General features: G+C 39.6%; 1 protein-coding gene across 7 annotated transcripts in view; it reads left to right on the top strand.

The window, feature by feature from the left end:
* The first annotated feature begins 938 nt into the window (after positions 1-938).
* The window catches only part of Fxr1 (FMR1 autosomal homolog 1), a 28,399-nt gene continuing 7,116 nt past the window's right edge, over positions 939-22,221 (top strand). For 3 of the 7 annotated variants that reach the window (XM_017799524.1, XM_017799527.2, XM_017799523.1), the window contains exons 1-13: positions 939-991; positions 2,178-2,271; positions 4,128-4,199; positions 4,559-4,707; positions 5,108-5,201; positions 5,892-6,008; positions 7,472-7,642; positions 8,821-8,899; positions 13,186-13,295; positions 15,633-15,719; positions 17,343-17,400; positions 17,488-17,550; positions 21,085-21,288. In XM_017799524.1, the coding sequence (XP_017655013.1) occupies positions 4,185-4,199; positions 4,559-4,707; positions 5,108-5,201; positions 5,892-6,008; positions 7,472-7,642; positions 8,821-8,899; positions 13,186-13,295; positions 15,633-15,719; positions 17,343-17,400; positions 17,488-17,550; positions 21,085-21,288 (1,147 nt within the window). In that variant the 5' untranslated portion in view covers positions 939-991; positions 2,178-2,271; positions 4,128-4,184. Of the gene's footprint in view, positions 992-2,177; positions 2,272-4,127; positions 4,200-4,558; positions 4,708-5,107; positions 5,202-5,891; positions 6,009-7,471; positions 7,643-8,820; positions 8,900-13,185; positions 13,296-15,632; positions 15,720-17,342; positions 17,551-21,084; positions 21,289-22,221 lie in introns of all 7 variants that reach the window. The other 4 variants (XM_008838638.2, XM_017799522.2, XM_017799526.2 and 1 more) reach the window with 2 other exon arrangements.

Raw genomic sequence — 22,221 nt, 5'->3', positions numbered from 1 at the left:
TACACAAAAAATAAGTCCCATTATCTTTGTTCTTTCTTGATTTGATTATCAGGCATGTGCTGGCCGACTGGCTGGTTGGTTGGATGGAGACTAACAGACTAAAATGTATGTAGCTCAGGCTGTGTCTCAGGTGCCTTTATGTGCTGAGCTGTCTTTCTGGCCCCCAGTTTTTTTTTAATGCAGAGGGGGAAAGAAGTAGGTATGAAAAGTAGAACTGAGATGGTCGTAGTTCACTCTGCCATAGCTGGGCTGATAGTTACAATGGAGTTGAGCTCTTAACTTTGCTTCATTCATTCATTCATTCATTCATTCATTCATTCATTCTGAAGTTTTTATTCCTGAGGTGTAAGACCTAATTAATTCCAGTAGGTTAAAACTATATTCAAGAATGAGCAAGTAATAGAGCTGGGATGTTACCTAGCAACAAGATTTCAGATCTTTAGGTTTAGTTACAGTACTAAATTACTGAATTCTTAGTCACAATCCTGAATAGCACTTTATTCAACTAATACCTATAATCCAACGATGGGCGCGCACGCACGGGAGAGTGTGTGTGCTCTTTTTCTCTCTGTCTCTGTCACTCTCTCTCTGGCTCATGTATCCCTGTCTGGTCTTGAACTTCTGTGTAGCCAAACATGACCTTGACTTTTTAATCCTATTTTCTGAGTGCTGGGATTACCCTTGGTGTTTTGTTTTTCTTAAGATGTTCTTGCTCTGTAAACCTGTCTAGCGTGTGTAGCTAAGGTTAGCCTAGAATTTACAGCAATCCAGCCTTAGCCTCCAGAGTGCTGGGACAGATTTGTCCACCTCATTCTTCTTGCCCTGTGTGTGTTTTGTTTTGGTTTTCATCATTACACACCATCTTTGTATCTGTTACTGCCTTTCAGCATTGGGTAACAACACCAACACTGATAAGACTTTATTTTTGTTTCATACAGGGATTTATCAAAGATGTCCATGAAGACTCCCTCACAGTTGTTTTTGAAAATAAGTAAGTTATTTTTAAGATGGGTCTGAAGTTTGAAGACTGGTGCTCCTAAACGGAGTGTCCTGTTACTGCCGGTTGGAAAGAGACTGGCTTTTGAGTGGGTGCTTTGGGTGTTTGCTTGTCATGAGTTCTTCAGTACAGTCTCGGTAGCACTTCACTTGCTTTTGTATCCACAGTTTACCTGTCATTTTTCATGTCTCCCTTTGCCAAAACAAACATGGATATGATTCAGTAAGTAGTTTTTGCAGCAGTAAATGCCACAAGTGGCATAATTCACTTGATTTCTAAAAGCCCAGAATGTTGAAGTGATGTTCCAGAAGTAACTGATAGTAGAATAAAGTTTTGGGTTATCTAACTGCTTGATTCTAATAAGAATTGATAATGAATTCTCTTGGTATTATAGTAGGTAGTCTAAAAAGTGGCAGACAGTATCCTAAGATTAGTCAGAAGAGTCCTGAAAGAGCACTGTTTAGTTGAACATCAAATAACTGTTCAACATCTGAGCTGCTTCTGGAACTGCCTGAACAGATCTTTGCCTAACAGCTGCTTCATGTAGAAACAGGTGTTGACGGTGATTACTATCTTTAAGCAGCTGTCATGTAGACAGTAATGGCCAAAAGAAAGCACTTCAAAATCTGTGACTTTTAGCTCAGCATTGGCCTTGGGAACATTCTATGTGGGGTTTACCTCCTGGACATGAACGGCCTGGGGAAACTTAGAGACAGAGTTTTGATTATAAAAACTGTTGGATAATAGCAGCTAAATTAGGTCCTTAATATATTCCTATTTGCTGCAAAGATAAAACTTTTCTAGGCTCTTGATTATGTGAATTCATTGTGGAAAAGATAATAAAGTAAGAAAACGAAATATTTCCTAGGTAAGCTAGTTAAGAAACTTGCTTTGGTGCTGGGCATGAACCTCAGCCCTCTCAGCGAGCATGGTGAGCACAAGCAAGCGCTCATCTGGACGTGCTCTCCAGCCTGAACACCTCATGTTTTTTACTTCTGGTGAACATGGGTGCTAAAAAGGCAATTACAGATTTAAGGCTTTTTTTATTTGTTTGTTTGCTTTAGGGCATTTTGTATGATAAACTAAACTTGAAAAAGACATGCACTAAGCAGAAACTATATTTCCATTTTACGGACTCTCAGAATAATTTAAGTTTCTTATTCTTTTTCTAATCCTTCAGTTGGCAACCAGAACGCCAGGTTCCATTTAATGAAGTTCGATTACCACCACCACCTGATATCAAGAAAGAAATTAGTGAAGGAGATGAAGTAGAGGTGTGTGTTTTCAGTTTCTTTTTAGTAGTGCCTATTTTTATTTAAATAAATATACTTGTAAGAGGAATCTGTGTAGCTGATAGAAAAATTTTGCTTCTTTCTTTACTGCTAATGACTTGTAACATTGCTGGAGATTTGATTTGGAAATGCTATTATTCTTAACTTTGGTGAGCTTGATCAGATTTATTTTCTTGTCTTTTTGAGACAGGGTCTCTCTTAGCCACAGCTAGCCTGGAACTCACTAGTAGACCAGGCTGACTTCAGTCTCACCGAGATCTGCCAGCCTCTACCTCCTGAGTGCTGGGATTAAAGGCCTGTATCACCATGCCTGGCTGGATCAGAGTTCTTAAAACATTAAGAATGATAATACATTTGAATTTTTAAGGACTCTAGCTCAGATCTGTATGGTGTTAGGTCACTTATCTTTCTGCTAATTAGTGATTTTTGCTTCAATATCTCAAATTTTGTGATGCATATAATTAGTGAACTTTTTTGTGATATATTCTAGAAATTACTGGAAATTTTTAGAAAGTACAGTAAGCACACCCCCCCCCCCAAATCCCCACTCTGAACAGTATGTTGTTCATACTGTGCTGTGTCTGTCTTGCCTCCACCACTCAGGCGTAGATGTATAGTGTGTACCTTTGCTTTCTCTTCACCTTTGGTAGATTCTGCGTGTCTGTCTTCACGGTTAACTGTTTGTGATGAATATGCCTACTGTTTCTGGGAAAGATGGTGTATGCCTATAATCCCGACACTCCCAGGACAGTGAAGATAACAAGTGTGAGGCTCACTTGGGACACACGTGGAATTCTGTCCTGTTCACTGCCCTCCTCCCCCCAAAATGAAAATGATTGTCAGATAAGTACAGTGATCTTGCTGGGTAGCCCAGGCTTGTCTTGTGCTATCCTTCTGCCTCAGCGTCCTGAGTGCTGGGAATGTAGGAATACACCACTTATTACCATCGTGGTTTTCTTTTTGAAAATTGTATCAGAATTGTGAAGTTTTTTGTCTTAGTATCAATAGCTGAAATAAAAATAAAATCGGCCTTTGACAGTAGAGGTAGGAGGAGCAGGAGTTCTAGGTCAACCTTGTTTCATGCAACATTCAAGCCAGTCTGAGCTATATAAGGGGACCCCACCTCAAAACAGTCAATCTTGACAATGACCAGAAATAGTACAAAAACCCAATTTTTTGGTTGGCAGCTTTTATACTTGAGCTCTGCTACATAGACTTGGTGTCTCATGTTTTACATTTCAGCTGTGCAATTATAAGAGGTTTGATTTTTGTGGTTTTTAGCAAAGGGTTGGTTGTCTCGGTGCCCTTATTTTTTTAATTTTAAATATTTTTCTTTTCTGTGTATTGCCTGCATGCATGTATGTGCATCTTTGTCATGCAGTGCCTATGGATCAGGTCAGAAGAAGGCATCAGATCTTCTGGAACTGGAGTTACGGATGGTTGCTAGCTGCCCTGTGGGTGCTGGGTACTGAATCCAGGTCCTCTGCAAGAGCAGTCAGTTCTCTTTAACTGCTGAGCCATCTCCAGCCCTGAGTATCTTTATTTTTAAAATTGGGTGTATTAGTTCTGAAAGCAGTTCTTAATTTTGATGAACAATGTTAACTTGTAAGAAGCATTCAACTAAAGTAATATTTATGTTGGTAAAAGAAAATACCAAGAGGCCAAGTTACTCAAAGTGTTCAGCCTTATTTCTAGGTAAGAAAAGTCTATTTTCTTAAGCGGAGTTTAGCTTGCTAATTTCAGTAATAACATTTTTGAATGAGTTTAATGAAGTTGGCCATTTACATCTGTAATATTAAAATTTTGGGGAACAAATAAAGGAGTGTTTTCCTCTGCAGGTGTATTCAAGAGCAAATGACCAAGAGCCGTGTGGATGGTGGCTGGCCAAAGTTCGGATGATGAAGGGAGAGGTAAGGGACCTTGGTGCTCCCTTGCTACTGTTTTCCAAGGAAATAACTCAACTCTTGGTTTCTGTAAATACTACCTCAAATGCTTTGTTTCTGAAAGCCTACCTCAGAAGTAGTTGATGTTTCAAAAATTCATTGTACTATTGGTTGCGGTACTATTTCACATTGGTCAACACCAGAGCTGCTCTCCAGCTACACAAGCCTGTAGAGCACTACACTTCATGCTTGTTAAAGTTTAGAATCTAGATTACATGATGTGATTAAACTGTCCTTAATCTTTGCATAAGGGGAGGTCTACAGCTTCATCTAAAGTTAGGTATTTTTGTTTGCATGGGATTTTAAAGTGTTCTGATGTCTTTTAGTTTTATGTCATTGAATATGCTGCTTGTGATGCCACTTACAATGAAATAGTCACCTTTGAACGACTTCGGCCTGTCAATCAAAATAAAACTGTCAAAAAAAATACCTTCTTTAAGTGCACAGTGGATGTTCCTGAGGATTTGAGAGAAGCGTGAGTAATTCTGTGTATTGAACTGATTTCTGAGCTAAGATTTTTCAGTGCTACAAAACTGTTCCTCAACCAACCAATCAAAATCTTATATAGAAAAATCTTTTTAAGGGGCTGGAGAGATGGCTTATCTGTTCAGAGCACATTCTAGTCTTGTAGAGGACCTGAGTTCCAATCCTGGCACCCATGTTGAGCAACTTACTACCACTTGCAGCTCCAGCTCTGGGGAGATCTGATGCCTCTGGCCTCTTGTGGCACCAGCACTCATGCACGTGCCCAACACACGCACACACACTTTGAATAAAGTTCTAGTGGGAGATAACAAAATATGAAATACTGAGATTATACTCTACGCTCCCTAAACTTAACCCTGCACTGAAGTCATGCGCTTGCATTTCTTTAGGTGTGCTAATGAGAATGCTCATAAAGATTTTAAGAAAGCAGTAGGAGCATGCAGGATTTTTTATCACCCAGAAACCACACAGCTAATGATACTGGTAAGATAATAGCCATATTTTAAGTTAATTGATGACCAATTTATAGGTTTTATTAGTAGATATTTTTTAAAAAGCTTATGTTAAGCATTGTGTATAATGACTTTACTAATAATGTTTAGGAGAAATTTCTTGCAGCTATATTAATTTTCTGGGCTTAGAAGAAACTTTGTTTGTTTGAGTGGTTGGCTATGTGAGACAGACAGGGTCTTGATATTCAGGCCAGGCTAGCCTCCAAGTGCTAGGATTAAAGGCGGACCTCTATTCCTGGCTCCTTAATGTATAGAGGGTTGGATTTCCCGCTAACACACATATTCTGAGCACCAGATGTAAGTAATACAGGAATTCGGAAAGGAAAGTAAGATTAAAGTGAGGGAACTTAGGGTGAAGAGAAGAAATGTCATAGATAAGAGTCAAGGATTACTTCATTTAGAAGACATGCTTGCATTATCTGGAGAAATGATTAACCCTTTACTTAATGTATAGAGGGTTGGATTTCCCGCTAACACACATATTCTGAGCACCAGATGTAAGTAATACAGGAATTCGGAAAGGAAAGTAAGATTAAAGTGAGGGAACTTAGGGTGAAGAGAAGAAATGTCATAGATAAGAGTCAAGGATTACTTCATTTAGAAGACATGCTTGCATTATCTGGAAAAATGATTAACCCTTTAATGATTGCCTTATTTGCAGTCGGCCAGTGAAGCAACTGTGAAGAGAGTAAATATCTTAAGTGACATGCATTTGCGGAGTATCCGCACAAAGCTGATGCTGATGTCCAGAAATGAGGAGGCCACCAAGCATTTAGAAGTGAGTAGGTTTACTTTTTGTGTCTCTTGTGTTCACAAGTAAGTTCTGCATCTTCTGTGGCTCACACTACTTGACTGTTAAAGAAGGCAACCTGGGCCTGGATCTGGCTGACATCGAGAGTCCTTGGGGAAATTATTATTCCATTTTACTTCTATTAAACATAGCATTTGTTTTGTAAATGCCTCTTAGCTTTCTTGTTGGTTTAGGAAGGTGCTAAAGAGCTCCAGAGACCAGTGACTAGGGGACCTAGGAGAGCCGTTAGCTGTTCCCGTCCCTGTCAGAGGGATCTTAGTTCACTGTAGCAACTCTTGTGTAAGAGAGAGGAGGATTAAGGATGCGGTGTCTCACGGCATGCAGCTTCTAGCACTAAACCTGTTGTTGGCGTCTGTGTCTAGTCTTAGGCTGTTTCCCCTCTTGTCCACTGTGCCTCACTAGACTGCTGCTCCAGCTCTTGCTGTCATCTTTCCACTGTAGATGCACACACACTCCTAACTTAAGAATAACTGGAATGTGTTTATCCATAGGGCAGATTGGTGACTGCCCTGAAGAATTCCAAAGAATTTATGAATGAATTTTGAAATAAGTCATCTGACTTGGAGCTACTTGTGTCTAATTGTGGAAAATTGTTTTAGAATTACTATTTTCTGTGACTGGGATTAAAAAGACACAGGCAGTTTTTGTTTTCATTTTATAATTCCTTTATTCTGTAAGAGATTGGTTTTTGACCTTGTTAAAGTTATTTTGTCTTTCATTTAAAACAAATGTAAATACTCAATAGAAAATTTACCATCTTTAATTTTTTAAGTGTATAGTTCATTATTTACATTCTTGGTCAGTCAGTCTTTAGAACTGTCACGTTGTAAAACCAAAACTCTTTAACAGCTTCCCATTTCCCTCCTCTTTCCAGATCCCACAACTTTTTAAAAAAATTTATTAAAGATAGGGTTTCTTTATAACCCCATCTGGCCTAGAATTCTTTTTGTAGATCAGGCTGGACTCAATCTCATAGAGTGTCTCCTGCCTCTGCCTCCCAAGTGCTGGGATTAGAGAGGTGCGCCAGGCACACCTAGCTTGTTTCTTGAGACCTATAATCTATGATGTTCTTGGCACCATGTCTAGTTAAAATTCTCATAGTTTTAATTACAATTTTTTTTTAAGTTAAAAATTAAGTCCATTCCAGGGCCTTGTATTTGTTAAGGCTATCAAAAGAACTTTTCACTTTAATGGCCTTGTATTTGTTAAGGCTATCAAAAGAACTTTTCACTTTTTCTATAAATTTCATTACTCATATGTATGAGTGTGGTCTTCACACTTTTTGACTGGTTTCCCTTAGGTAGTAGTGTTAACCATCTTGAGTTGTAGCATATTTGATTTCTGTAACTTCTTGATTGTTTTGAAGGATGCTGTGAGAATCAGTATACAAAAATTTTATTTAAAAAATCCCAACTTCCCTCTTTCACTAGTGTACAAAACAACTTGCAGCAGCTTTTCATGAAGAATTTGTTGTGAGAGAAGATTTAATGGGCCTGGCGATAGGAACCCATGGTAGTAACATACAGCAAGCTAGGAAGGTTCCTGGAGTTACCGCCATTGAGTTAGACGAGGACACTGGAACGTTTAGAATCTATGGGGAGGTGAGTTGTGTGTCCCCTCTTCTGCTCACTTAACTTTGGCATATTAGCAATCTGTTTCATCGTGTTCTATCTACCATTTCATTTGCCAGTAAAATACTTTTGAAGTAAAGGTTTATGCATGTAAAATCAGACTAGAAGTCATTACCTGAGCAGATAGTCTTTATTACTGAGGTCTTAAGAAATGGGCAGCGTGACATGGTCACTATGAGGACAGCTTTGAGCCACACTGCCTACAGTGGAGTTCTGTGGCTTTGTTTTCCCCCCACTGGCCTGGAACTCACTAACTATGTAGACCAGGCTGGCCTCCATCCTCCAGGGAGCCACCTGCCTCTGCCTCCTAGGTGCTGGGATTAAAGGCCTGAGCTGTCACACATGGTGAGTTCTGTTTGTGCCACAAGTGCACTTGGGCATTAACTTCAGTTTCTGGTGTAAAATGATGATGGTGATTTTACCTTGTAGCTTTTGAAGATTGAATGTTTGCTTATTTATTGCATGGGGTATATGGTGAAGTAAACCCAGAATACCTTTGAGCTATGGTTTTTATTAAGGAACAAACAACAAAAGAAAGTCCCATTAAAATCACTTCTTTTGGAGACACAGGGAGGGTCTTACTATGTAGAACAAATTGGCCTGGAACTAGAACTCAGAAGAGAGCCACGTGCCTTTGCCTCCTGCACGTTGGGATTGAAGGCATGCCCCACAGCACCTGGCCTTCTCTTTTTTTATTCTCCACTTTCTAGTCTGATAAAATACCCATTCAAGTTTAAGATTCAAGAGATCTTATCAGTAGGTAATTTTTTTAAATGTGTCTCTGGAAAAGCCAGGCAACTTTTTGCTGGTCTGGAACTGGTATGTAGAATGGACTCTTCGAACTTGCCAGTGATTCTTACCTCCTGGGTGTTGGGATTACAAGTGTGCGCTACTGTGTCCAGCTAGTAGCTTTTTAGATGTGTAGCTTTTTGTGGTGCTGGGATGGAACCCAGGTCTTTCCACATGGCCGGCAAACACTCACCACTGAGCCATTTCACAAACAGCCTAACCTGAAATGCCGTTCCAGTGGACCGAGCAGTCTTCTGATAACAGCATAACAGTTGGGGATTTTCTTCTGTCTCGTGTGTTGGAGGTTGGGGTTGTTCCGGAATGGTAACTGGAGTTTTGTTTGTCTTCCTTCCACCTAGAGTGCCGAGGCTGTAAAAAAGGCAAGAGGTTTCTTGGAATTTGTGGAGGATTTTATTCAAGTTCCTAGGAATCTTGTTGGTAGGTGCTTATACAAAAGTAAGATGTAAATGTTATTATGTAAATTAATTTACTTGGATTATTAGTATCCTTAGAATACTTAATTATAATGTGCTCTATTGTTTGTTTCTTTGACAATATTTTGTGACTTGTGCCTTTTTATTTTCATGCCTAGAAAGTAAGGTGTATTTGCTCTGTACAGTGACTCACTAATAAGACCCATAATTTGTATAACATTTGTTATTACTGTTTTCCTTAAGTCTTCTCATTCTTTAGGTTCTTTCCTATTTCCCGTTTAATGCCTTTTTTTTCATTCATACACCCACCAAAATTGTGATAGCGGATGTATTATGAAGGTGTTTGTGATAATTTTTTTCTTTTGTTTAGTGCGGAAGTAAAAGTAACTTTGGACTAACAATAGAGTAATAAACGTCTACACAGTAGGCTCTGAATAAATAATAATTGCTTGTTGCAAAGGCATAGGATAAGGTAAGAAGTCATGGGCAGGAGAGAAGGAAGTTGATGTGAGGGGAGGTTCACTGTGGTCACCGTCAGTGGAAATGACTGAACCCATGAGTTTATAAGTTGAGTGACAAATAGTTTTGAGTTTGCTGTGGTTAAACCCACATTAATTATGTTAATTAATGATGCTGCCAACAATGTGCCCTGTGCCTTTGGGAAACTGAGGACCATACCAGGGCCCGATACATGGTAGCATATACTACTGAGCTGTATCTCCAGCCTGTTTGCTTCTTTGGGTGCTACTTGACACACATGGGCGCTAACATAATACCAGGAGCGTGTGTTTGTTGCCCTTGTTTAGACCCTAAGGAAGTTCTTTTAGCCTTTTGTGTTCCATTTATATAATGAGTCCTATTCTGCCTTTAGAAAATTTTCTCTCTGTACGTGTGCTATATGTCACACCCTACACAGTAAAATTGGAGAGGGCCTAAAGCACATCCCTCTGAAAAAATGCTTGTTTGGGTCTTTAGGAGGCAGTGGAAGGGCTAGTGAAATGGCTCAGTGGGTGAGGACCTGAGTTTAGACCCTCAGCACCCACACAGAAGCCCCTGGGCAATGCATATCTATAGCCCTGGGGTGGGGGTGGGGTGGGGTGTCAGGGTCAGCTCCTGGGACCTTACTGGCAAGACAGTTAAGTTGAGATAATGGACTGTGGGTTTAGTGAGAGACGCCCATCTCAAAAAATAAGGCAGGGTGCGATAGAGGAAACCACCTGAAGTTGGCCTCTGGTCGGTCTCTACAAAGGCCAGTGCACATGTAGGAAAAGTTATTTATATCCTGAGACTTTGTTTAAGGTTGTAACTCAAATACTAGTAGTGTTCGTGAAAAATTTTCCAAATGTTTGGATAGAAGCCCAGCACTCAGGAGGCAGAGGCAGGTGGATCTTTATGAGATTGAGGCCAGCCTGATTTATGTAGGGAGTTCCAGGTCAGCTGGGACTACGAGGTGACCCTGTCTTAAAAAATGTGCCGCCCCCATAAAGGTGAAATATATTGTCAATTAATGTAAACGCGGCTTTTTAATTCTTGGTGTCCATTGTTCACTGTATAGTGAATTGTTAGAGAGGCTGAATTTCTAAAATTGAATAAAAGATAAAAATTAATGAATTTTAATGAATGTGAGATTAGAAACCTTATGTTTGTTAAATGAAATTTTGAACCTTTGAAAGTGTGTATGTTCATGTGTGTATGCGTGTGCACGCATGCACATGCCCACACACAGACTTGGAGTATCTGTGTGGACACATACACTGAGGTACGTGCTTGGAGTTCAGAGAACCACCTTGTCTAGTTCTCCTACCTTTCATTGGTTCTGGAGATAGAATTTGGGTTTGTGTGGCAAGCACCTTCACTTTCTGAGCTATCTTGATGTCATATTGCCTGGACACCCCCACCCCCACACAGACATACATTTTACCATCTTGGCTTTTATTTTCCTCATCAGTACTAGGGACTCAACCCAAGCCCTCGCTCATATTAGGGAAGTGCTCTGTTCACTCAGCACTCACAAGAGCTGCTTTTGGGTTGTTGGGTTGTTTTGTCTATTTTAAATCAATTATTGACCTGGGTCACGTGATGAGGATTGTGGTAGCTGCTCCACAGAACATTATTTCCTCACTTGTCTAAGTATTTTGATGAAGGTTAATGAAAAGGAAATGGGATTTCTTTCCATCTTAATTCTATAAGGATAACTTGATCGTACAGAATTTCTGGCATTAGTCATGAATGAAATGCATAATATTTAAGAAATGGAAATTTGATGTTTCTGTAGGTCCCTGATTCTTTATCTGGTTACCAGCGTAAGGATGGGAGTCTGTGCTATGTAACCTTTTGTCTACTGTTGTGTCTTGACTGTCTTGGTGATCAGGACTGCTCATGTGCCCTTGAGGAAGCATGCATTATTATTGGGGGCTACTTGACACTGGTGAAACACTTGGTTTTTGTGTTCCTGTCTTGTGTAATAATACTGTTTGCCTCCTAAATGTTTCGTGGGTGAAGCATTCCTTTCAAAACTAGTTATGTGTCCTGTTCCCAAGTGAAAGGGAGAGGCGGCCCAAGGAATAGAAGGGAGTGAGGACCGCTGGTGGGTAAGTTAGGGTTGCTTTACATGGAGTTCAGCATTAGACCATTCCCCCCGTCCCAAATCAAAGACAAAACTTATTTTGTGAATACTGATTTGAAAATGGATCAAAACCTTTCACCTCTTAAAAGCCTCTTGAATCACTTTTACTATGTCCCTCAACATTTATACTCAATGCTCAATTTATACTACAGGTCTGCTTCAGTTTGTCAATATGCTCTGGAGTTTAAACTTGGAAATGATCATTTAAAATATTGAAGGTCTCTGGTGGGACCAAGTAAGACTTGCAGGTAGGTCCCTGCCGAGGACCCAGAGGGTGATGGAGGCTTACTGCTCCACGTGTGGCTCCAAGAAGCAAGCGCTTCAAGATTTTGGGGGAAGGGCTTATGCTCCATGAACTTTGTGTTTAATGCTTTTGGAGACAGGCCCTCACTATGTAGCCCTGGCTGTCCTGGAACTCACTACGTAGAACAGAGGTGTGCCAGCCTCTGCCTCCCAGGTGCTGGAATTAAAAATGTGCACCACCATGCCTGGCCATCAACTTCACTTTTAGCAGGACCCAGGATGAAGTTACTAATTGAGCGCCTTGTGTTAACAGTGGAGGTTGTTTTTATGTGCTGCTGTTACGGCTTCTCAGAACATACAAATCATGTGAATTCTCTGATGTCTTTTTAACCTATTCAGTTTCTGTTCCTTAAATTGGGTTATATTGATAAGGAGGGAAGTTTGAGAGTAGAACTAAGAAATTCAGAAGATCCCATTAGAGAGAGTTTGCTGTATTGACCAGTTTACTACTATTACGGTCCTTATTTAGTGGAAATTACTCTTTCAAGCAAATAGTGAGACATACTTTCATTTTTATCTCCTTTTAACCAAAATTAAGCTTTTATGAAAGTGATTTGATTTAAAAAATTGTGATGTAGGCTTATAAATATGAGACTGCTGTTAACTTCCTGAGGGGTACATCTGTTGCAGACATCCCAAGAATGTACCAGATCCTTATGTTGTTAGATGACTGCAGACAGATACTTGTGTTATTAGATGATATAGTACACGTTATTAGATGATTGTGCACATGGTTTCTCCGGGTTCATCGTTATAACAGGGAGAAGCCTGTCCATGTTCCCCTCTGAGTTTCTCCTTTAGTTACTGTATGTTCACTACCTGCTACTTGACAGATTTACCATTCACGTGTGAAGGTAAAAATCTTGAATTTTGTGTCATTTTTACTCAGCAAGACAGCGAGGATAACATACATGCTGTATGTAGCTATAGAAAATTATGGTCTTGGAATATAGCAGTATATTTTTTTAATTGTAAGCGATTAATTTTACAGAAATTATTACATTGTTTTCAAGTCACATATCTTTTGGACAAATAGAGACTTAAAGACATTTTTTAATTTGAATATTCCATATAAAAAGTGAACAGATTGACATGGCTAATGCCAGTGTCGCACGGCTTTCTCCTTTACATAGGCCGTGGCAAGGTTTTGAAGGAGCAGCAGTTGAAAACATGAGCAGCACTGCCAGTTTCCGCTAGAGTCCTAGGCGTACTGAGCGGAAAGATGTGGACTGAGTGTGAAACTCCTTGATCACCTCTAGATGAGGCGGTCAAAAGTGAAATGAATGATCTTGCTGTGGTTATAATTTGATAGGAAGTTGCAGAGTTGGTTTTTAACTTCTATTTGTTTTCTTTTACTAAAGGAAAAGTAATTGGAAAAAATGGCAAAGTTATTCAAGAAATAGTGGATAAATCTGGTGTGGTTCGGGTAAGAATTGAAGGAGACAATGAACATAAGCTACCTAGAGAAGACGTAAGTGTTTGCTTTCGTGGTCGTTCCTTGGTTAAGCTAGCTTATCTTGAATCATCTCAGAAATTTCTGCTGAACTAACTAGTTGATTCAGTGCTTCCTCGTCTTTAAAACATCTGTCTATTCCTTACACTACTGCTTCACATATTTAGAACACAGATGATTTTTTATTGTGTGTCTAGTTTGGTTTGTCAGTGCTTTACCAGCCAGCTCTTGTCATAAAGATTTCTATTTGATGATCTCAGTTCTTTTTCACTCTGGAGAGTGAGCTGTAGAACTTGATACTCATAAAACAGTCTAATACAGAACAGTTCTGGATCATTCTCTGACCTTTTTGCAGAATCTGGAAATCATTAGCTGTTTCTGGTGAAAATCTTTTATGCTTTTATGTTGCTGTTAATTCAACTCTCGTCTTTCTGAAATTACCTTTTCAGTCTGTGCTTCTCCTGTTACCTTGTTTACAATTCTGTTGTTAACTGCTTGTGTATTAATTTAAGGTGTTCATTCAAATTTGTGGGTCCATTGGTCTGCTGTTGTATAGCTGATTTGGGCTTTGTATGCCTGAGAACAAGTCGAGGACTATCTCAAATAATCATCCAGAAAGCAGGACATTTATAACATCAGTAATTTTTAGGATGCCTTTGAGATAAGAATTAAAACTGATGGTATCATACTGGATAATCTTTACTTCTCACCTATATACCTAATGTACACCCCCCTAAGTACTGGTCTGAAGATAGGATGGCCAGGACCATTAAATGATTCAAGAATAAAATTTTAAGTTGATAGTAAAAGCTAGTCTTCCCTTAACTCAACTAGTTCCCACCTGCTTTCCAGTATTCCCATTTTAGCCCAAGTTTATTCTTCTGGTTTCTTCTTGGTAAATAAGAGCTTACTACCTGTGTATGTAGTTTGGCCCAAGGTATTGCCATTTCTTGCGAGGGCTGAGAAACTTGCAGAGAGCTAGCTGCAGTTGGTCTTCATTCATCCAGCACATTGGATGTGTAAGATGGGGGTGAAGAGACTAGCCCTTCTTGTCACCATCACAAGCTGCTTGCCTTCAGTCTGCTTGTGAGAGCGCATGCCTCACATGCTTTTCTAACTTGTATTTTTAAGTGTCTCCTTTTTTGGTTGGGGCAGGTGATGTGGTCCAGAGAATGAAAGTGGTCCCTAGAGACCATGTGATGGCGGGAGGGGGGAAAATGCTACAAAGTTGTCTTCTGACCGGGTCCTCTGACCTCCGCATATGCCCAGGCTGGTTATGTGCACTCACATAGGCATATGCTTTGCATGCCTTCTCTACTTGCCAAATCCCGAGGGCACTGTCGGCCCTTCATTTTACACCTTCACAGTTGGAAGGAGCTCTTCAGTCACTTTAGCTTTGTGGGCTGTGTCCTTGGCAACTGTCCTGGTGCTTTTCTACTTTTCAATCAACTGTAGTTAAAGGTCACTGATTGTAATTTTAAAAATTACTTTGAAAGTATGCTTATGTTTTGAACTGAAAGGTCTTGAGCTAGTCTGTTCAAGTAATTTCGGTCATGTTTTGTAGACCGAGGAAAATGGAGACTGGCAGGGAGTGTGAGCCTTACTGTGATTTTCCTTGGACGTTTGTAGGCTGAAATGAGTTTATAAAGCGGAAAAACATGTCAGCCATATTAGCTCGCTTTGCTTCTTTGTAACATCCTCTTGGTCTGAAATGTGTCCATGGAAACAGCAGACTGAGTTTAGTTCTTTGGTGTTTATTTTCTGTGACTTGGTATCTGCTATTCAGTACTTCTTATATTTTTACGTTATGGAAATTACTATGATCTGTGTGTGACATGTCTTTTAGTGGCTAGAAACACACACTTGAACATACAGAGTACACAGACAACTCAGCCTTTTTTTTTAAAAAAAAAGGTTCTCATTGGATGGGTTTGAACTTATGACAGTCTTGTTGCGTCAGGCTCCTGTGCTGAGATAATATGCAGGTGTCTGGGTTACTGGCTCACAATCTTACCTGACCACGGATTAGAGGGGTATTTCTGAATTTGTACCTATCAAGATGACCTATCTAGTTTAAGAGTCCATGGCCAGTTTGAGTGAATGTTTTGTTAGAAAGTTGGTTTGTATTCTTGGAACATTAGATTGAATTAAAAATCAGAAAATGGGTATGGACTGATTTTGCTAAAATGTGATTTCCCTAAATTTTTGGCACACTGAAGTGTAAATTTTAACACAAATAAACCATTGAAAATTTGTGAGTTGTAGAATAATTTCCCAAATTACGTGTTAGCGTGTTAAACTCAGGCTAAAACTTTGTTAAATATTAAGTAATGAGGACATTGTGCTTTCTTACAGGGAATGGTTCCTTTTGTATTTGTCGGCACTAAAGAAAGTATTGGGAATGTGCAAGTTCTCCTAGAATACCATATCGCTTACTTAAAGGTTCGTAGGCTGTTCATTTACCCTTTGTCCTTGCTGTGTTTATTAACAACAAACATGTTTATCCACACATTGAACATAACCTGTTTAAGTGTAAGTTTGAAGTGCTTAAATGTTTTTAATTCAGATTCAGTTTTGCCTAGTTTATGTTCCATGATAATTTAAGAAAAAAGTGTCCTTTGCCCCTAGGCACAGTTTTTGGTGGGGTGGAGGGGGATGAAATCTTTTTTCTGAGTTGGTGGTGGTTTAAGAAATGGCCACTTTTCAGGTTCATAGAAATTGAGCGTCATCATTCCATAGCTTCCTGTTCTTTATAAGAGCCATTTTGTTTCTAGTTTAAACATACATAGGATGCAAATCTCAAAGTGAAATTGAGCTTCCTTGGTAACTGATGTTATCTGAGTCAGCTGCACTACATGAAAAACATGTCATTCATTAATTGAGCTGGAAGCTTGGTGCTGGAGATCCGAGCCCAGAGCCCGTGTGTTATAACCCGGAATCAGCTTCTGAGCTATACCCTCAGTCCCCTTTTGGTAATTGGAGTTAAAGCATAATGGGCAAGGACTGTAGAAGGGACGTGCTCTAAGGTCGTAAACACTGTGGTGGTAGTTTCCAGTCTCCTTTTGTTGTTTGGTTTTCTGGTTCATGGCCATGTCCTGGACTGCGCTCTGCTAGTCCTTTCCTTCCCATCTCACAGTGGTACTAACACTTGGAAAGAGTACCTGAGAGTGCCACTCCTTATCCTTGCAGTCTGTTCAAACCCAGTCCAATACTGGCATTTCAGGCCGGTGCCTTACAATGTAGTCTAGTCTTAGCCAAAAGCTTTGTCCAGATACCTTACCTTGTCAGACATCGTGGAGGGACCTCAGGTTCTAAATGATCAAGTCTACCTACCATCTAGATTGTGAATAACTCAAGGTATGCTTTACCTTTCATAGGTAGTAATCGTACTTAATTCAGCACAATTTCATCTCCCTGTTAAAGGGACAATATTTCGGCCAGCAGGATGGCTTAGGGGGTAAAGGTACTTGCGGCCAAGCCTGGTGACCTAAGATCAATACCTAGAACTTGGTTGGTGGAAGGAGAGAATCAGTTCCTAGAAGTTATCCTCTAACTTCCACAGGCATGCCCCTGTCACACATGTGCCCATACATGCCAACACACACACACATACACACACACAATGTTTATTTTTTTGAAAAGGACAATGTCTGGTAATATTATGAACTTTTAATTGAGCCACTTAACGTTATTTTTAGTCCATTATACAGCCTCTAAACACAGTTTAACACACGTAAAGCAGTGTATGTTGAGGTGACCAAGACATGGCTTTGTGAACACAGGCTGCTGAAGGTCATAGTGGTAGGGAACACAGTTGATAGGAGCATAGTTCTAGCTCTAGGCCTTCAAAAAGGAAAAAATACTTGTGTAAGAAGACTTGGGTTGAGCTCATAGCCTGGCTCATAGCTTGAGGTATGTGGGGGAAGGAGAGGGCACTTTCACAGGTTGTCATCTGACCTCCACACTGGAAGTTTGGCATGCACATGCACTGTATGTATGTATCTGTAAAAATATAAATAGGCAAATGTAATAAAGAAGGAAAAAAGACTTCTGTTTTGGTTGCAGGAAGTGGAACAGCTAAGACTGGAGCGCCTGCAGATTGACGAGCAGCTGCGGCAGATTGGTATGGGTTTCAGACCTTCTTCCACCAGAGGGCCTGAAAGAGAGAAAGGATATGCCACTGATGAAAGTACCGTGTCTTCTGTACAAGGTTCTAGGTCTTATAGTGGAAGAGGCAGAGGTCGACGGGGCCCTAATTACACCTCCGGTTACGGTAAAAACATTTTTATTCTGTAGCGGTAGTTGTAGTTCGGCGCCGCTCGGCATTTTGATCATAATGGCTCTGAACTGGGTTGGAGGGTGGAAGGTGGCTCTGAAGTACATGTGTTCCTACTGCTGACAGGCTTTACAATAGTGCCAGTAAAGATTTATAGTTTACAGTCAGTTACACAATGAAGTAGAGCATATTTTTAAGTTGTTAATACATATTTAGGATTATAGGTGTAAAGCCCGTTTTCCACCTAAATGCGGTTTCACGTATTTTCCATAAAGCCTGGTGGTGGTGGTGATGCTGCTACCTGTAAGAATTAAAAGTGAAAAAGTAGACTGATCACGGGACTACTCTTGCATATAATGCATCTTCAGCAGGTTTTGAAATAATATTGCTGACTTTGCAGGTTTGAATGCCTTAATACATCGTGTGGAACTGTTTTGTGATAACATTTCCTTAAAGTGAAGGCTTAAAAAGATAATTAGTGTTTGACAGTGAACATTTTTATTGTATTTCAGTGTGAAGATGGGGGTCGAACCCAGGTAGGAACAGATCAGTGGATTGGTGATCGTTAACAATTCTCTAATCTCAAACTCTCATTTATTCTTATTTAGCTTTGGAGCTGGTCCATCTTTCTACACTTGGACTTCAGTCTTAGCAGTGACCTCATCCGCTGGCCCATCCCTTTTCTTTTTCTTCCTTTCTTTGTGCTCATCCTGTTCTGTGGAAATATTTGTAGGAAGTGTTGACAGAAAGTAGAGGTGAACAGGATTCCACTGTGTAGATTCAGACCCAGACTTCTTGTTTGACCAAGGAATCATCTGCTGAGGCTCTTGTTAGACTAAACTTGGACCGTCTTCATTTCTGTAGAAGCGGAACGTTGGGTCTCCCTTCAGTATTATCTCTTTATACTTCCTGTTGTCATTTTCATAGACCCGTTAGTGAAGCCTGGGAAAGTTCCAGTGCAGTGTAGACATGTCAGCCTGTAAGAGATGGATAATTGTAAATTATTGCTCTATTCCCTAAAGTATATTTGATAAGAATAATTAAATATAAATCAGATATATTCTTAGTAATTTTTTTTAAAGCCTAAATTAGCATATAATCATGTGTGGCTTTCAAGTGGCAAGATTGATGAATTCATTGAACAGTTTGATTACTGTCTCAGAAGTTTGCTTGTTGATGAGGGCTCACTCTGCTAAAATGACTTTAAGAGTGGATAATGGTAGCCGGGCATGGTGGTGCATACCTATAGTCCCAACACTCGGGGAGGCAGACAGAGGCAGGCAGATCTCTTGAGTTCCAGGCCAACCTGGTCTACATAGTGAGTTCCAGGTCAGCTGGGGCTACAGGAAGGACCCTGTCTCAAAAAAGACCAAAAAAACAAAAGAGTGGATAATAGGTATATGGGAGAATGCAGAGGAAATCCCTTGAATTGGAGAAAGCTATGCAGATCCTTCAGTAGATGGCAGACTTACTTTGTAAAACTGCAAACACTATCTTGTGAAGTAGCCTTAGAGAAAATGATTTGAATTTAGTTACAGATAGGATGTCTGCAACACTTTTCAGAAAGGTTTTTTTATCACGTGACCATTATATTACTTGATACGAGTAATATTTAAAAGTTGTAGAAAAGGGAAAACTCGAATTTGAAATTTAGTTAAAAAGTAGTTTTGCATGTGTGTGGCCTGACTCATTCCTAAAAACTTTTTCTGGGAATTTTTTTCTTGTACCCTGTGTTTTTTCTTTACACAATTGAGAGGTTATTATGATAGCGGTTTCCCTGGAGCAGCAGTATTAACTACCACAAGCCTGGAGGGTTGGAGGCATAGGCTTTTCTTAACAGTTCTGCATGTCAGAAAGCGCACCTGCAGTTCAGTGTTCTAAGCCTCTTCAGTGTCAGCAGGGCCATACGTCTCTTTCTGGAGCTCCCTTGACATTTCCAGCTTCTAGAAAGGACTTCTGGATTTTGGCTAGCTAGTGGCCACCTGCCTCAGTTTTTAATTGCATCCTTGCAGAGCCTCATCATGCTGCCATGCCGCATTCCAAGGCTGAGGAAGATTTTCCACTTTTAAAGACCCCCAGGTTAATTTTGCCCACCTGGTTATTTTAGGACAGTCTCCTCATCTCATCCTGTGATCTCAACTTGATTTTTTATGATCGTAAAAACACTTGAATATTAGCCAATTTGTTAGCCCACCTTTAGTTTGTTAATGATGATTGTTTATGCCAGATGTAGGTTAATTTCCTTACTTTTATCGCTGGGTAAGATACAGTAGTACAATAGATTTATCTACCATTACTTTTTAAGCACACTCCACGGATAGGTTTCACTGATGATGAGATGATACCCAGTTAACGTGTTCTTTGGCCATTTGGAGAAATAAGGGGATGCTGTATTCTGCTTGTGGGTCTCCTGCCTAACAAAAATAGGAGAGTCAAAATAAACGGAATTTTTAAATTCTGAATTGCTCTTCTGATACTGTCTTAACAATCCTCTCCTGTAATTTGCATTGGATTTGACAGACTTGACATTTTACTTCTGTACCTTATCATTACACTTTGTGTTTCTAAGGAGTGCTTGTGTTTTACTACTGTTGTCAAATGCTCATGGAGTTTACCCTATTTTTTGATACCTCATGAAATCATTTGGTATTTGAGCTAATGAACTTCAAAATTGTGCGACAAACTTATCAAAGGGAAATTCTGTGCATGTTACTAGGCTTTTGGGGACATTCTTAAGTATCAGATGGGGCTCTGCCTCTGTCCTAGACCATGTGTGTGTTAGTAAATCCGTAGAGGAGGAAAGTTGAACTGTAACATGTGGCATGATGGACACTGTGCTTTCATTGATAAAAGAGAAGGGGAAGCAGATCTGTCCGATCAAATTGGTCTGAAGTCAGAAATTGACACAAGTTCTGAAGGAGATGAAGAATTATTGAATTTTTTTCATTTTAGTTGTCATGGTTTCTCTTCTATTTTTAGGTCATAACTATTTCCTCAAAACCTTAGTTTTTTTCCAGTAATTTCAGATATCTTTCTATCTGAGGCAGTAGTAAAACTTTTTGAATAGTCAATGAGAAGTACACTCCTGGCCTTTTAAGAAAGATGATCAGTTATATGTGTTCTTATTTTAGAGATGTTTAAATGTGAGAGAAAATACACATCCTAGAGTCAGTTAAATAAAGGTAAAAACACCATATAATTAAAACTGTGTGGCTAAATCTAGTGAAATTCATTTTCAGACTATTGGATATCCGTTATATTTATTGTTGCTAACGATTTAGGCTATCAAAACCTAAAAATGGGAGAAACTTTACCATATTAAATGCATTTTTTAAAATACTGTGCATTTCCTGAAATTTTTCATTTGATTCTAATTGCATTATCATATTAAATTTCAAATTTTACTTTTTGCTTCCTTTGAAACAAGATAGTATGTTTCTTTAACAAGACTGTAGGCAATGATTTTGAAAATTTTTAAGTGTCTCTGTTTACAGGCACCTGATTGGCTTATATGCTCTCTTTTTTCCCAAGGTACAAATTCTGAGCTGTCTAACCCCTCTGAAACAGAATCTGAGCGCAAAGATGAGCTGAGTGATTGGTCATTGGCAGGAGAAGACGATCGGGAGAGTCGACATCAGCGAGACAGCAGGAGACGCCCAGGAGGAAGAGGCAGAAGTGTTTCTGGGGGTCGCGGTCGTGGTGGACCACGTGGTGGCAAATCCTCCATCAGTTCTGGTAGTCTTTACATACTATGTTTGCATCCGTGCTTCATAGACTGTAACCTTACAGAAGTTAGTTGTTCTTCCAGGGCCACCCATACGTGGAAGTGTGGTTCTGCCTACTGTCCAGAGGAAATAGTAGATTGTGTGGCAATTAATGTGGGATAAGTTGGGCACAGTGTCTCAGTGAAGGCTTGCTTAGGAGGCTGTAGGTAGAGCTCGTAATTGGCTGGTTTTCTTTATATTTTGAGGACCATATTTGTCCCTTCGGTTTTGGGGTCTATGTAATTGGAATGTTTTTCTAATTTTTGCCAAGAATTTTTGAATCACATATATTTCTTTGCTTAGACAGACACAGAATTTTAGTGCACAGAGAGCTCCAAATATCTTCATACATTTAATACAGAAAACTAACTGGAAAACATTCTTTACTGTGCTGTGTACTGCTTTGAGAACAGAAAAATTGTGGAATCCTTTCTTAAGTAAATGGCTAGAGAGATGGCCAGTGGTTCAGAGTGCTGCTCCTCTTGTGGGTCAGCTCCAGGGGGGTCTGATGTGGACACGTGCATACAGGAGAGGAAATGACACAAGCACATGGATGTGTACACAAACATACAATGAAAAGCTTTTTAATAAAGGATATAAAGGGGACTAAAAACTTGACATTGTACAAGTACCTGTTTATTTGGGTCTTTTTTTTTTAATGCGGAGTGGTAGGAGTTGCTAAATGCTCTCTCTGAGCAGAACGGGCTAAAGGGCAGGACTTTCAGGAATATGTGGACTAGATTATTTTAAAGCATAGAACTTTAACATAATCGTATACTCCTTTAAGAAACTATAATGTTAAACTGTCTAAATATATGTAGTATTTTAAATATGACAGGATGTGTCAGTGTGCATTAGAACTGTTTGTTATATAACAAAGTGGAACAAATCACAGAATGGAGGA

Source organism: Nannospalax galili, unplaced genomic scaffold (genome assembly GCF_000622305.1).
Source record: "Nannospalax galili isolate Female #2095 unplaced genomic scaffold, S.galili_v1.0 scaffold179, whole genome shotgun sequence".
Lineage (NCBI taxonomy): Eukaryota > Metazoa > Chordata > Mammalia > Rodentia > Spalacidae > Nannospalax > Nannospalax galili.
This window is presented reverse-complemented; position numbering and strand designations above follow the sequence as displayed.